Below are 15,967 nucleotides of genomic sequence, written 5' to 3' on the forward strand. Positions count from 1 at the left end.
TCGAGTCTTTACGTGTTGGTTTTTCTTCAGCTGCTGTGTTTGCATGTGGAAGGACGGAATGTTTACGGCCCTGAAAAAACCTCGTCTCACCCGCGTGACCCGCGGCGTCGGCTAGGACCCGGCGGGTCTAGTACGATTGCATGTTGTGTTTCACTGGAGTTGCATGATGAACCCTGGAATGAATATTTGGGATTTGTTCGTCGGCGTGGGAGTGTTCGTTTGTCCTCAGCAGCATTTGGGGCTTTCAACTTTCTGTCCGGACGGGTCGGGGTTCTGTTCGCTGTCTCCGGGTCGTTCAGTGACCCCGAAACACTTTGACCAGATCAAGGCTCAGAATGTCATGAGATGGGATCTTGACTAATTTCTCCACTAGGGGCGCTAGAAAATATTGCAACATTTCTTTTCACAATAATGTGTCGATATGATTTGGAATATTTTAGGGTTAACGATAGTTATTTAATATTCTACAGTTCGATAAAGTACGTTTAAAATTAAATAATATAATGTAAACTTACAATTAAAAAGCAAATATTCATGGCTTTTGTTAATGTTTGTTGCAATTAAACTTCCTGCCACTTGATGGCAGCAGTTATTACGTCCTCTGCAGCTAAAGGAACAATATAATTCCGGGAGATGACTGGGGACGAGAGGATACAGTGACTCCAGCATCTTTTTACAGCTGATGTTTGGACCTATTTTGGTTCGGAAACAAATGAAAGCAGTTACGACTTCGTCAAGAGTCATGTGGTCTGTAAATACCGAGTCAAGTACTCGACAATAGTACACATATATATATTTGTTTCTACAATCTCACTATATATGACGATGCATTGCCAGATATGCGTGTATCTACACACACCCCTGGTCTCCACGACGATGAGTCTGAAGCGAGATCACTGCGTCACGATCAAGAGACGGAACAGACTCGTCTCTGGAGTCCAGGACGAACGTCCGCTCGACCTCGACGTTCCTCCTGGACCCGGTCGGCTCATCCCACCCGACAGAAAGTTGACGCCTCTCATCTCATCCTTCGGTCCTCGCATCCTCGTCTGTCTCGTCAAATGACTAAACTAGTGACCCTCTCCGGCAGCAGCACGACGTCCGTGCGACTCAAACCAAGCGCCGCCGCCGCTGCCCGGCGCGTCCCCTCTGTCGCCCGCACGCCAGTGTCTTGACAGACGGGATCCAATCAGACGCAGCGAGGCCTGCGCTCCCTCAGACACTGTCGCCAGTGTCGTGCTACTACTGCCATATTTCTCGTCACGACTCTGTTCTTCCTCCGCCACTGATGAGCTTTTTCTATGTATCTCAGAGCCATATTTTCTAGCTCGTCCGTATGGTTTCTTTGAGTTCTCCAGGTTTGCTCCCTCGATCCTCCGAACATGACCAAAAAAAAAAGAAAAAAAAAAAAAAGAATCATCAGTCGTCACTGCCGATCCGAGTTTTAAGGACTTAAACAATGTTTACATGAAAAGAGTGGCGCTCGCCTGCACTTCTCTCATCCCACCACTTCCCTCGTTCATTCCCTTCATCCATCTTAACCAGTTCACCGGAAAAAAAAGTGGGGGAATCTTTCTTGCATGGTTTTCATATAAAGTTTGATGTTTTGCTCATTTTTTACAATTCTTCTGTATTTTTATATTCAGTACTTTTTAATATTTTGGAGATATATGAATATATATGTCAAAGCCGAAGAGTTTGGTGACAGTGCAGTACATGAATGAGATGAATCTACCGTGGACTGTGTCTTTTTACCGCTCTCTAAATATTCAAATGCCACGTGTGTTGTCATGGTCACCTGATGTTAGGGCTCAAAAACAAGTGACTTTGTTTACTTCCTGGTTAATTGGAACCCCCCCCCCCCCACACACACACACACACACACACCTAAGCTCTCTACTCGCAGTCTCGGCGTCAAACCCCCCCCCCCCCACCCCCCTTACACACCAATATATCTACGCTGTTGTGACACTTAACGCTTTGTGATTCTGCAATTATCCACTAGAGGTCAGTGAGTAACTGTATCTAACATTAAATGCAAGTGTGTGATTATTTATCCAAACTTTTGGTTTCTTTGTATCGACACGACAATGGATTGAGTGAGTGTATCGATGTTTTCCAACTTTACACGTCAGGTGTCCCCGGGTCCGGCTCCGCCCCCTCACACTCCTTTATGTAAGCGAAAGACAATTAGAGACGTCCACAAAAGTTCCCAATTTTTTTCCCAATCCATGTGTTGAGGACGCGTCCTCTAGTCTGGCCGGACACGCACGAATGTCTCAGATTATTTGTTGAAAGTTTGAAGTCCGACCAATTCATCCCAAAAAATAGAAACCGTCAAATTTTGCGCAGATCTTTTGATTCGGCTTCAAACCAAAAGTCGTGAATTGCACAATTAATCGGACCAAAACTGTGAACTAATGGACCAATGAAACATGACTTTTTTTTAATAGCCGCTAACAAAAGCTAACAAGTGCTAATCTGGGACAATTTCTGGATTACAAAAAGCTAGTTCACTTTATGTGGCTCCCCCTACAGTTTGAGGGTAGAATTACGATGCGACCGTTGATTGAGTTACAAAATCAACAAGAAAGAACTTTGATGAAACGGAATATTTAAGGCGGGTTTTCCTATTAGCTAACGCTAGCAGAATACGCAAGCGTTCGTTAGCCACAAAGGCGCTTGTTTACAAGCCTTTGATGTTTTATGACAACATTTTACTGCGAACATTGTTATCAAAGACTGTTAGATCGGAGCCACTGAGAAACCAAAAGTTTTCTATCGTCACACGGAGTTTAAAGGGGCGGAGTTTAAAGGGACCCTTGCGGCGGCACCGACCGTTTTCTACAAGTGTTTTGGGTAAGAGGACTGTTTCTGTGACGCCACTACTTCCTGCTGTGTGTCGGTGAGACGAAGCTTCGCTCGTGTGCGACTGAACACGCTTGTAAATATGTTGATAGAGTCTGTGTGACGGAAAAGGGAGAGTGACGGGGCAATCGGCCAATCAGCGCGCAGCATAGCTTTAACAAATTCTGCCAAAGTCTTTTTTTTTTTCTTCTTCTTCTTCTTCTGCACACTCTTGTCTGATAGTCATCCCCCTCCTCCCTGGTCACTCCCCTCACCCATGGCGCCTGCTCTAATGCCTGGCGCCACCAGGGGGCGCTGCAGTCCCATTAATGCTCTTCTCAGCAGGAAACTGTTAAAAGACTTGGCGACCTGAAAGTCCTCGATATTCTCGAGAGTTATTTTTGAGTTTAACTCTCCGCAAGACTGAACTCCGATTTGGTCTCGATGCATTTTGACCGCTTCCTTTCCAGCACGGCCTTCGTCAGAGCAGCTTCCCGCCATCGGAGCACGAGGAAACCCCGAGAAACTTTACTTCCACTCAGAAAAATGGCGACGTCGTAACCACTTAGCATATATATCTATATATTTATACCTGTATGTTTACATCTACTACGTCCTGATATTGGATGTAAACATGTGGATATTTCTTTCTGTTGGGGAAAAAAAGACTGAGACTTGTGTTCTGTAATTACTATGATACACGGTAATAGGCGTTGGTGTTATTTTTGTAAGACATACTATCATCTATGTGGCATGCATGACATATATACAAACTTTGGTGGTTTAAAGCAATATGTCCGACCTGGTGCGATTGGTTCCGTCGTGTTCTGTGTAGCCTAAACGCCAAAATAGAAAAAAGAAAAAAACTGCATTTGGATAAAACTAAGTGTTCAGTATATGTGTTCAATGTTCTGTGTTCTGCATGTTTTCGTACGGAATGAGACCCCGTCCCTCACCCCTATCATGTGACTTGTTTGCCCCCCACCACACCCCCAACCGAATTATTCCTGGACACAAACACGTGTATCGGCGCTTGGAGGTGAAACACATGGAGGAAAAACTTTTAAATCTGTCTTGGAAGTTGCTTTTGATCGCCATATCCTGAGACGGGTTCAAACTAATAAGTTCATTTCTCGATATATTTATTGGAAACAGGATTTGACTCGTTTTGTTATTTCAGTTTTGCGATTATAACAAAGTTTTTTTTGTCCTTTTTTGACTGTGAAAAAACTTAGCGACAAGCCTGTGGTGCTGTTGGATATATTTCCAGAATAAGATAAAATACTATGAAGTTTGACTTACTTTATCTGACTTGGTGGTTCCACACATATCCAGACCTATTACAACAAAAGATGTGTGTTGAAATCATGGCTTATGAAAGGACTCAGTTGGACGTGTGGGCTTCAGAGTCCCGCCCTCTCAGGTCTGGTGTCACTAAATCATCACAAACAGGAGTTTGTGTGTGTGTGTGTTTTAAGTGTGTCTTTCCTCAGTGTGTCTCACCTCCAGTTCACTCGTCCTCCTCCTGTTTGCTTCGATCTATGCAACAGACTCCTCGACTCGCCTCCCCCCGTCTCACGCTCTCGTCTCCGTCTCTTCTTACTCCTCAGTTCTTTCTTACAGCTGAAACAGAACCACGACACTTGTACATTAGTGTGTGTGTGAGAGAGTGAGTGTGGCCGAGTGTGACAGACACACACGTGTTGTTTTCTTTACTCTTTTGTAAGATATGATCATGTGGAATGCCTTTAGTGTCATGTTGTTTGAATTAAGCTGAAAAAAGATGATAATCAAGCAACTGAGTCAAAGTTGTGACATATAAATATAATATATATACATATAAATACATATAAATATATACAAATCTATATACATAAAATAAAGCCATTGGAATTTCAACTTTGGTCACTGTGATTCTTTTTCCTTCCTTTTCATTTCTCTTAACTACATTATGACTAAGGTTTTTTTGTGAACTGACTGATCGACAATGATGTTTGCTGATTGTATAGGAAGGTAACAAACAGTTCAAGTATTTGGAGTCAATCTTCTAGACCTGGACAAAGTCTGGCCTCGTGAGGTCACATTAAAGCCATGAAACTAATATAAGAAATTGTTTCTTTAAAGAAATTAAATTCTTATTTGTCATAGGAATTGGTTTCGTGTAATAATTAAAATTATATATATTTTATAATGAATGTCCTTTATTTTAGATTTACAAGTTCTGTCCTTGGTTCAATTTATTTTTATTGGTTCAATTTATTTATATATACTAAGGGAAAACTTTAAGTAACACTTTCTAAAATCATTATTTTGTTGAGTCTTATATTTTCCTATTATTTTCAGGCTATATATTTATTCCATCATACTTTGACTCCTCGGCCCTCGATTTAGGTTGACAGTAGATAATGTGGCCCCTTGAATAAACTGCTCACCGATGAACGGGAGTGATGGACGACACCATGGAGGCGAAGAAGAGAGTGCAGCTAATGAAACCTGGCTTCATGTATGGTTCGGTCAAAGAGACACACAAGAACAAGCTTTTACAGTAGTCAAATGTGACTGTAAAAAAAACTATTTTCATTGAAATATTGACATTAGAAAATGATCTTAAGCTCCGGCCACTGAAACCACTTGCTGTGTCTCAAATCGCATACTTGTGTACTCAAAGTTAGTATTTTTAGTGCGTAAGTGCATCTCAATTCTTAGTATGCGATATTTAGTGCTCCAAGCACACTAAATTGACGTACTAAAACGCCCACAAAACTGAGTATGGTTCAAAGGACACTTTCTACCCTAAACGGCTCCATCTTAGTGACGTTGTAAACGGAAGTTACGTCATAGATATATATATATATATATATATATTCATATACGTTCAGGTGTATTTTCAGCAGCAGTAGAAGGATGACACGTCTTCGCTGCTGATACCGGCATAAATATCTCGCGAATATTTCGATTTCACATATTTTTTCTTTATTTCTTTTTCCAAACCTGCAAAACGTGCTGCCAGCAGGTGGCGATAGCGTTCAAACAGCTGGTTGCAAACATCGTTAAATAGTAGTAGAAGAAGAAGCTGTCGCGTCTTATCCGGTTAGTTTGTAGCGGCAGAGTTTGATTTGAAACATACTATCTGTTGAGAATTTGCGTGCTAGTTAGTACGTACACTATCCTGATGCATACTAACTTCTAGTATACTAAGAGAAGTATGCGATTTGAGACACAGCAACTGTTTTTCTCGAGATTTAATCTTGTTTTCATAACCACACTCACTCAGCTGTGATTGGTCAAACATGGAGGTTTGTCACCGTGCGTCATCAATCCCGGAAGTCTCCACCTTCGAGGGACTCATTGTATAAACAAAGCGTGACTACAGCTGGAGGAGGAGTGAAGCCATTCTTTCGTCATAATGGACTCTCGTAACCTCTTGTTCGCCCAGATTTCAGAGCAACTTTATAAAGTAATAAGTGTAAAACATGGTCATGATGAGAAGTTACTGCATCTTGAAGAACATTTAATACATGTAAGTCATGAGAGTTGGATTTTCAGCTTTAATAAAGTCATTAAATAAATAGTTTCCTCATTCATTCCGACAACAGCCTGACGGACGACTCATGTCAGCTTGTGTTAATGACAGACTTGATCAGGAGTTCACAGCAGACCAACAATACTCTTGCTGAGTTTGAAGAAAAAACGTGAGTAATGTATGCAGATCGATTCCATCAAAATATCTATTGTCTTCGCAACTTAACATGTAATTCATTCATTGTGTTCATCAAAAGTGTTTACTTGTTAGTTCAACACCTGCTCTGCTGGAATGAGTCACTTACACAAAAAAAACAAGATTTCAACAACATCAGTTGTTTCTAGTTAGCAAAAATAGTGCTAATGATTCATGCAATAAACACTTTATTCACAGTGTATCCCTCACGTCATTTTGTCAAGGTATATTTGAAGTCAGGAATTAAAGGTGAAACATTACAGTTAGCAATTACAAAGAATATTGAGAAAGCGGATTAAATATTGACGCCTTTATGTCAATGTATGCGCTTTTCTCATTTAAATTCAGAATTATTTCCATCATGGAGGTTTGAGAAGGGAAGAAGGTTGTTGCTACTGGTTAGAACCCACTGGATGGATGGAATTTGTAAATGGTACAACGCCGCCCCCTGCTGGACAATAGCTATTAATGCATCAGCTGAGGACCGAGTGAAGACATGACTGAACACAACTGAACGGTGTCGAAAAGAAAAACTTGATGTAAATTGTGGTATTCCTTCAACCAGTGTTCGATTGACGGAGCTCACAACACGAACTCTTCAAGCTTCTGTGTTCTTAAGAAACATTCATGAAAGGTAACTTCTCTTATATTCCACCTTTCCTTTAAAGTGAAAAAAGGCATCGACCTGTCGAGGTGAGACCTCGGCACAGTTTCCTTTGAAGCAACTGCAGGAAATCAAAGGAAACGCCTTTTGATCCAGCGCTGATTATCAAAGGTGTTGTCGGGCCATCATTTCATCAAAGTTATAAATTCTGAGGCACCGGTTTACCACTGGAAATGAGATTTGGTTTTTCGTAGCAGTCAGACTAATTCCAGACTCAGTGTATTCTTTCTTTTCTTCTAGGTACTTCATGCTTTACTGCTCATTATTGTAGTTTTCACTCCAGGTGTCTTATCCCTGGCATGCTTTATTTTGCAGATATCTGTGAGCATCACTGGACGATCTGGGCCAAACAACAATCCTGTATGTTAGCAAGAACCAAAGGCCTAAGATGGCTGCCCTGATAAAGCCTGGCCAAAATGTTTGGGGTGCACCGAAAGCTCATGATGATGCTGTACAGAAGACTCTAATAATTCTACCGCAGAAGAACTCTCTATCCTCCCCTCATCATTCCTTCTCGGAGGACAAACTGACCTCGGTGGAAAATCTGTGCGATCAAAAGGTCGGCCTGAATTCCACCAACGGTAAAAAGGAGGCCCAAAGGGAGCCTTTTTTTAAGGAGAGGTTGTATTTAGAAAATCAAAAGGCCTCTGATACTCAAATGGTGGCGAGTTTGATATCGTCTCACTGGAACCTAAGCTCGTACTTGAAGCTTGACGAAAGCAGGAGTAGCATGGAACGCTGTATTACATCCGAGCTGAACGACATCAAACCCAACTGTGTCCGCTTGGAAGGGACGGAATTTGGACATGGGAAAAGGTTTTTTTCAGCACAGAGATCCAGCGAAGATGCTTTTCAGATGAAACATGTAAATTCTTCCCAGCGAGACAGTCTTGCTTCCCAGGAGATGTCTTCTTCGCCCGTGCCCTCATACTCTTCTGATGGTGATCATTGTTTCGAGGACATGGGGAGAAGGAGGACCGACTCACAGCCATCCACAAATAATACATATAGTTGGAGATCTTGGATTGGGGAGAAACAGGAAGACCCTTTGTTTGAGGATAAATTGAAGCAGGAATCTCAGAAGGCCATAGAATCCCACAACATGGCAATGCGTATGTTGAGCAGCGTGGATGGGTTCAAGCCGACGGAATTAAGGGCCTTGCATCTTGGCGGGGCAATGAGTGAAAGCCCAGCATTAAGCGAGCAGGATGAAGGTGATCCTGCTGAGAAAGTAGTAGATGCTGTGGAAAGAAAACCCATGTCTCACTTCCAACATGATACAGTTTGCTCTGAGGACTGGAGATCTTTGGTCGTTATGGAAAATCCAAGAGATAACCAAAATGCTGAGAAAAATAACAAAGAAGTAAAGAATTTAGATGCTTGTGAGTTAAGTAGGCCCAGGGAAACCAGGTGGAAGAGAAACCTGGACCTTGTGTTTGGTGATGCTCCAGGTGATCGGTACAGTGTTCGGTTTCCTGATAGGGATTTGCAAATTGATGAACAGGACAGTCATGGTGCGGCCAATGGTCGGGGAGATGGTGCACTGAACAATCATACATTTTTTTCTCAACAAACAATGTTCTCCTCTTCCCACAACTCTTTACCTTTACCCTCATGGGACAGTACTTACTTTGAGCAGAGAAAACTGATAAGCCCGGACTCTACTGTCAGAAATCCCATTGATATGACCAACTGGAACATCTTAAAAGAACAAAAACATCGCCTTTTTGAGGAAAGAATATGTCAAAGGATTACCAATAATCATAGTGATAGAGGTCAAAAGACGCGCATCGGGGGCATGAGCCCACATATAATCTCAGACAGTTTTCAAGGAAGCGCTGTGAAACAAAACGCCAGGAAAGAAATGAAAGACATGGAACCTGAGGGAATAAAAGTAAATGGAAAAGTGGGATATGTTAGTGCACAGGAGAGCAAAGATGTCGCACAAATGGTTAATGGAGACACGCTTCAGAATCACCTTCCCCAGAAACCAATCTCCTTTCCAGAGGTGTTATTGTCACCTTTTAACTCTCACGATTTATCTGAGCAAGAAAGGATTAGCTCCCTTTCACCTTTAAGCGTGCCCATGACCTGGGCGTCGTGGATTGCAAAAGAGGCTCAGAAGGATCCTTTATTTGAGGAGAAATTGTGCCAGGAAGCACAAAAGGCAGCAAATGCCCATGTTATGACAAGACTGCAAGAATCTAGAATGAGCCTGAGCCCATACGCAAGTTCTGATGACGCCTGCAGCAGTGTAGACAGATTCACTCCAATGGAGCTAAGGATGTTGTTGATTGACAAGGGCAGCCCGGACACCAGTGTACAGTGCAATGGAAGACATAAGGAGGAGACGTCAAATGTAATTGACCATAAGAGGAATGGCTCCCTGTCCAACCAAGACATTGTTTTCTCATGCCAGAGTTCACAACACTCAGCTTCACCAGTTCCTCCAGAGGACCTTGTTTGCTTTGAGCAGGAAAGTAAGATAAGTCCTTGCTCATCTATAAGAAATTCTGATTGCCAGAAGTCCTGGGTTGTGGAGGAGAATCAGATGGACTTTGAAGTTTCTCAGGAGGCTCAACGAAGAGACGGTGTCACATTGTCCGCAGAGCCACTGTCAACTAGTAAGACCATTAGTCCAGATGTTAGTTTTTATGATTCCTTGGCTATTAAGGACGAGGCCTCCACTGACCTACAACCGGTTAAAAGTTTTGTTCAAAGTTTACAAAATGAAAATGCTACAGATAATGATACAATAGTTTTACCTCATACAGACCCAAGTCCTTTACCTGAGTTGTCATGTCCCCATTCAACTTCTAGCAAGAGTCATGACGCTAGTTGGAATGATGAGCAGACATGTTGGGAATCCATTGCTGTAGTGGGTAGTCCGGAAGGTCAAGATCCATTGGATAGCCAAAAGTTCAGGTCACTGTCAACTCCGAATGGCTCCTCCAGTCCTGACAATGTTTTTGATAGAAATGTAAACAATCCTACTCTGACTGAACAAACAGACGTGACAGACAATGATGGAACCAATTTAGCGGACTCCTTGATCAGTGATCTAGAAGCTGAAAAGTCCTGTGAAGATACTGCCCAGAATGAACTTGCTCAGAAAGACATTTGCTCTTCAAATATGCTCTCATCCTCACATACCTCTTTGGACAGTGTATCATTTCCACATGAAGGTTCAACCAGCTCTAAAAATAATGCTAGCTGGACAATCATGTTTGAAAGGGATCCAAAGAAACCCAGAAAGAGGTCTTGTATAGATGTGCCACCAGAGCTGAACACATCAAGTTGCCATGTTGTCAAAAATGGGTACCACAATACCCTGAAAGTAACACTTTCCACTGCTGGTGCTCCGCCAACTATGATGCGTTCTCGCATCCCAGTAATGGCACGTAAGTACATTTTGAATGGTAATATTAAGACATATAATTTGTTTTTTAAATAAGTTTGTCAAATTCTTGCTCTTCACAGGGTTAATCACGACTGAAGAAACAAAGGTTCAGATCGATGAATGTGTTGCAAAACTTAAAGAATTTAAGTTTTCCTTCCATAATTGTACCCCAAATATAGTGGTTCCCATGGAATCTCCAGAAAAGAACATCGTCACCCCTCCTTTACCCTCAACTACGACCAACAAGCAATGTGCACACGTCGTTGGAAAAACCCTCCGACCTCCAGCGGCTCCAATCCCTGTAGCCAACCCCTTAGGGAATTGTGCGAACAAAACCCAACATCGCAAGGTTGGATTTTTTGGAAACAAATGCCGGTTAGAGAAACGTGGGCCGAAGCCCCTGGTCACCAAGTCTGGAACTTTAAAGGGAAAACGACAGCCTTCCTCAAAACCATCAGACAACCGTGGGACAAAAGGAGCTGCAGTTAAGATCGTTTGTAAAGACAAACCCCGGCATTTCATTAACCCTTCAGAGAAAATGTATGATTTCTTCCAGTATAACACTGCAAATGATTGGTAAGAAACTAAAATCTTTGCACAATGACCCTGTAGCTATTGCAGCAAATTAATTTCTTCCCTCGCACAGGACAAAGAAAATTGAAGGTTTCCAAATTGTTCAAGCTTTGGCTATCAACCACCCTTACACCCTCCAGCTCAGGCTACACGGGGTCTGCCTAGCACTCGCACAAAATGTAAGTCACCATTCTTATACCCATTCCAATGAACGGACATAGTTAATGTCAATATTTCCATCACGCACAGGTGTCGAACTCGCGCTCAGCTGTTGCAGGAAAAGCAATAGACACCATTGCTGTGCTTCATCATCAAATGGGGAAGGAGATGGACTGTGTGGCAGAAAGAATGGGTCGCGCACTGCTACTGACGTTCTCTCAGTCCATCAACAAGTTCATTCTTCAAAGGGCCGACCACGCTCTGGATGCATTGGTGGAGAACTGTAGCCATGAGAAGACGCTGAGCTCTCTGCTGAACACAGGATTGGAGTAAGAAGCATTGACTTGAAATGTATTCTTTGCATGGCCGGCATGCCACAAAAACGTGGGAATTTGAGAAAAGAGGAGTCTTTTTTTTTTATAGAAAAGTGCCATGTGGCTTTTCAAAACCATCTAGGAATTAAATCTTATATTTTCTTAGAACCTTTGTACCTAAAGTTCATCATAACTTTGCAACCAACAACGGCACAAAACATTCTTTTCAGCTGAAAATGCTGAGATGTGAGTTTGAAAAAAAGCTGCTGGTATTTTAATTTTTATCGCCATTCAATGTGGTCAGTAGTATGTATGGTCAGAGTTCAAGCCAACCAATCTTAAAAACTTCATCACGCAAATGGTGTGTGTATCCTCTTTTGAATACCAAATATAAAAAGGATTGTTTCCTTTTTTTGCATAAAAGAAAATGAACAATTGTTTTTGTCGTTTTAACATTATTCATCTTCTATTCTACAGTCACCGTTGTGCCACAGTGAGGGCAAGTGCTGCGAAGCATCTCCACCTTCTGTCAACCATGATCGGAGAGAAGTATTTTCTTCGACCAAACAACAGCTCGTTTGTAGAAAAGTTTTTCAAAGCTGTCTGGAAAATGTCTGCGGATGCCGCTCAAGATGTCAGGTTGTCAATTTTAATGCCCCTCAAAAAAAACATATTCCCATTTGTTATGCCTTTTTACGTGCGTGACTTCGTGCTGAACGTATATACTTCTCTGTGCAGGCACTACGGGCGGGAGATGTTTCAAAAGCTGAGTCAAAAGGAGAAGTTTCAAGAACTGTGGAAGAAAATCATCCCTGACAAAGAAATGGGATTATTTAACAAGCTGCACTGCACCATCTAGTGGTGCAAACGATCCTGTTGTCTGAGACAACTTCAAATATATGGCCCATGCTGTATGAAAACTATTTATGAAAGTTGGTAACCTTTTCGGTTTTGGCGAGATCATTTTTTAAGGATAATGGATGACTTTGTAAGGACTTCATAAAAAGAGCTATGTACATGAGTCTTTTCCAGAAAGCTTTCTTGTGGCTCTTGTGCAAACAGATCTTCTGACAATGTCACAAATAGGAACCAGATCACATGACAAAAGACAGTTTTTTATGTGAACCTCAAACCTCTCCTGAACTCCTTTGTCCACCTGAGTTTGTCAAGTGACATCTTGGGCAGCAATAGAGTGTATTTTAAATAAGAAGACATGTTTACTGTTGAACACACTTGTAATAGTGTATGACAATTCAATGTTTCAGAGGTTACAGTTCAATAGTAATAATACTCTGGATTGTACAGCTAGTAACACAATCCACATAAATACAATACATCAGGCAACTCCGCAGTTTTTACAGAAAGAGACACACAAAATAGTCACTATATGTATTTGTAGTCGAGAATCTGAGGGTCTAGGCTGGACATTATCGATAGAATCTTGTGGTCAGTGCTGTAAGGTCAAAACTGGGGTTATGTACTGTGGTCTGTGCAAGATAGAAGTCTGACTTCTGGAACAGTTGGAGGCGTGTTCGAGATTTCTGTCTTTTTCAGTGAGGAAAGTTAGTCAAGTGATCCAGACAGAGGGACGAATGCAAGAGTGTATTTTACAATCACAATCTTAGAGCATGGGTCTGATTTTTAATCAATGGAGAGACAAGTCATTGTCAGTCGTCGGTGACTCGCTTTGGAACCAGTTGGATAACCATGACCTGGATAAATGATATCCATTGACCATGATCTTCTTGACCAGATTAGCCACCAAATGAAGAAAAGAGTACTGGTCATTATGAAGTCAAATCATTTGGATTGGCTGCTTGTAAATGTAATCTAGTTTGGTTGATCACCCGTCATTGTGATCACAGTGATGTCTTAAATTGAAGAAAATAAATCCATCCTTATGCATAGACTTAAAGTGATAGTAAAATCTCACCGATTTTCTACTCACCCTCGCGTTGACTTAGGGAGTATTCAATGTCTTCTTGGGGTTACTGGCAGAAAAGTATGACCACATGGCGGTCGTGACCAGGGCTCACTTTTCTTCGTCTAAAAAGACACTTGAAATCCAAATACCTCCATATTGCTCGTCTGTAACGTCCCTCTTGTAGTAATGCTTTTAAATAAAAGCTTTATTAGAGGAAGCCACCATTTTCGGGTGAATTTTCACATGTGTACTGACACCGTAAAAGCCGTAGACTGAGAGAAACGGCTTCAATACCAGAGACATTACACACAGTTTGGAGGTATTTGTAAGTAAGTAAGTAAGTAATATTTATTTATATAGCGCTTTTCGAGACCAGGGTCACAAAGCGCTTTAACAATCAAAAACAATTTGGATGGTTTGTTTTGGTGTGTACCTTTGGATGAAGAAAAAGTGGTCCCTGTTTGTGAACCTATTGTAGACATTCACTGCTGACCCCCCCTAAAAGAATATAAATTGCTTAAAGCAGCTCTAGGTAGTTTGGGTACCTTAATATTTTTGTACTAAAATATTTTCATAACATTTGTGAAGACACATCAACTTAAAACTAGTTGATTGACTCATACTGTGACTTGAGGTTGTATGATTTTAATTTTCACTGTTAAGTTCTTGGGGATGGTGATCATAACACGTATCATATTTCATTATCCACAATCTGATTCATTACCTCATCGATTTCCATCCTTCATTCATCAATGGAAGTCTGGAAACAGAAAATTCGTCATGGCAACTTTTGAGACGTTTAGCAAGTGCTCATGGGAAATATAGTCTCCCATCTGGCTAAACACTACCACTTTAGTCCACTCGCGTCGTTCGACTTAAGATCGCATAGAATCGTTTTAAAAAAATAGTAAAAAATATTTCCATCCAGGGTAGTGAGTCACTTACTGCTAATAACGTATAATTTGAGTACTTTTGTGTAACCATCTATTCCAGGTGTGGGCTATTCAATTTACTCAGGGGCCACATTATGTACTGTGACTGTTTTAAAGGGCCGTCAAGCCGGTAGAAAGGACGGACGAAACCTTTACAAAAATATATATATATATGTCACAGTACAGATTGGAATCCAGTAGGATCTGGAATCCTACTAGTATAGATTGGAATTCCAATCTGTCATAGGAGGATTCCAGATTCTACTACTGAATTCCAATCTCAACTAGGAGAGATTGGAATCCTACTACTGTATTGCGATCTGTATTAGGACAAATGGGAATTCTACCAGGACAAGCTCCAATCCTAATAGGGAAAATTGGGAAACCTTAACCCATATCAATATTGAGATCCCAGTTTAGTAGTTTCCAATCTGTACTAGTATGATTCCAGATCCTACTGGATTCCAATCTGTACTCTGACATATGTCCATTTCATTATGCCCTTTATAACAAACGGAAAAAGCTAAATTAAATAAAATATTACATTTGATGATGCACATCTTGTTTTCCAACCATTTTTTTTTACTAAAAAGGTGAAACAAATGTTGTAATTTGGTGAAATGAATCATAGAAAAGAATACAAACTAAAATAGCAGCTATCAAAGGAATGATCATACTTTGACCCCATGAGGGCCTTCACCTTCAACAGTGAGTCCTCAGGGCTTTGATCGTCCTCCTCCCTCCACCATACAAGCACTTACTAACAAGTGCGTTTCTCTCTGTCGTCGGGCGGTTGGATGGCGTGGACGCACCACAGCAACCAGCGACTCCGGCTCAGTCACGTTCATTAGGTGGTGGTGGTGTCGCGCGGAGAGAAGCTCCAGGCAGCAAGCATCTGCCCTGTTAACCAACGTCGCAACATGAAGTGACAGTTTGCTGACATTGGCATCCACATGACTCACTCCGGCATCTGCAGCCTCGACATGAATACCAGGATTCAAGCGCCGCTTCTGTAAACTCCTCATTGTGAGGAGCCTCAATCTCTCGCCGAGGAACAGTGAGGATTAGAGAGGAAAATGAAAAATGATAATCCCTCAATTGAATGTCATCCTCCCTTTCAAAACCTCTGCTTATGTTAAGAATGGCTGCGAACGCTTGAACTTGCAGGAGAGGAAGGTGCAGGGATTGAGTTGACGCAAATAACTTGGAGAGTCTTAGATATTTTTCTTTGCAGACAAAAAAAAAAAATAAAATCATTTTTGAGAACGATGACGCTTCTGACGTGGATTTCATTAGCAAATCAAAAACTACTATCGGAGTTGGTGTCACTTTTAATCTGGTGGGTGGTCTACGTACGTGTGTGTGTGTGTGTAGGTCTGTGTGTGAGTGTGTGTGTGTGTGTGCAAGCGCATCAGCCAGCTTTATAAAAGGTCTGG

General features: G+C 41.6%; 1 protein-coding gene across 1 annotated transcript; it reads left to right on the forward strand.

Moving 5' to 3' along the window:
• The first annotated feature begins 7,459 nt into the window (after positions 1 to 7,459).
• On the forward strand, positions 7,460 to 12,572 carry LOC148069982 (uncharacterized). The gene is made up of 6 exons (XM_087800983.1): positions 7,460 to 10,630; positions 10,710 to 11,205; positions 11,276 to 11,381; positions 11,452 to 11,690; positions 12,153 to 12,314; positions 12,414 to 12,572. The coding sequence occupies exons 1-6, from the start codon at positions 7,618 to 7,620 to the stop codon at positions 12,532 to 12,534; spliced, it is 4,137 nt and encodes a 1,378-aa protein (XP_087657109.1). The 5' UTR covers positions 7,460 to 7,617; the 3' UTR covers positions 12,535 to 12,572.
• Positions 12,573 to 15,967: the final 3,395 nt, after the last annotated feature.

Source organism: Callionymus lyra, chromosome 10 (genome assembly GCF_982586985.1).
Source record: "Callionymus lyra chromosome 10, fCalLyr1.hap1.1, whole genome shotgun sequence".
Taxonomy (NCBI): Eukaryota; Metazoa; Chordata; class Actinopteri; order Syngnathiformes; family Callionymidae; genus Callionymus; species Callionymus lyra.

Coding starts and splice junctions, on each gene's coding strand:
- LOC148069982 (XM_087800983.1), top strand. CDS start 7,618: ATGGCTGCCCTGATAAAGCCTGGCCAAAATGTTTGGGGTGCACCGAAA. Junction 11,206..11,275: donor TATAACACTGCAAATGATTG/GTAAGAAACTAA, acceptor TCCCTCGCACAG/GACAAAGAAAATTGAAGGTT. Junction 11,691..12,152: donor CTGCTGAACACAGGATTGGA/GTAAGAAGCATT, acceptor TCTATTCTACAG/TCACCGTTGTGCCACAGTGA.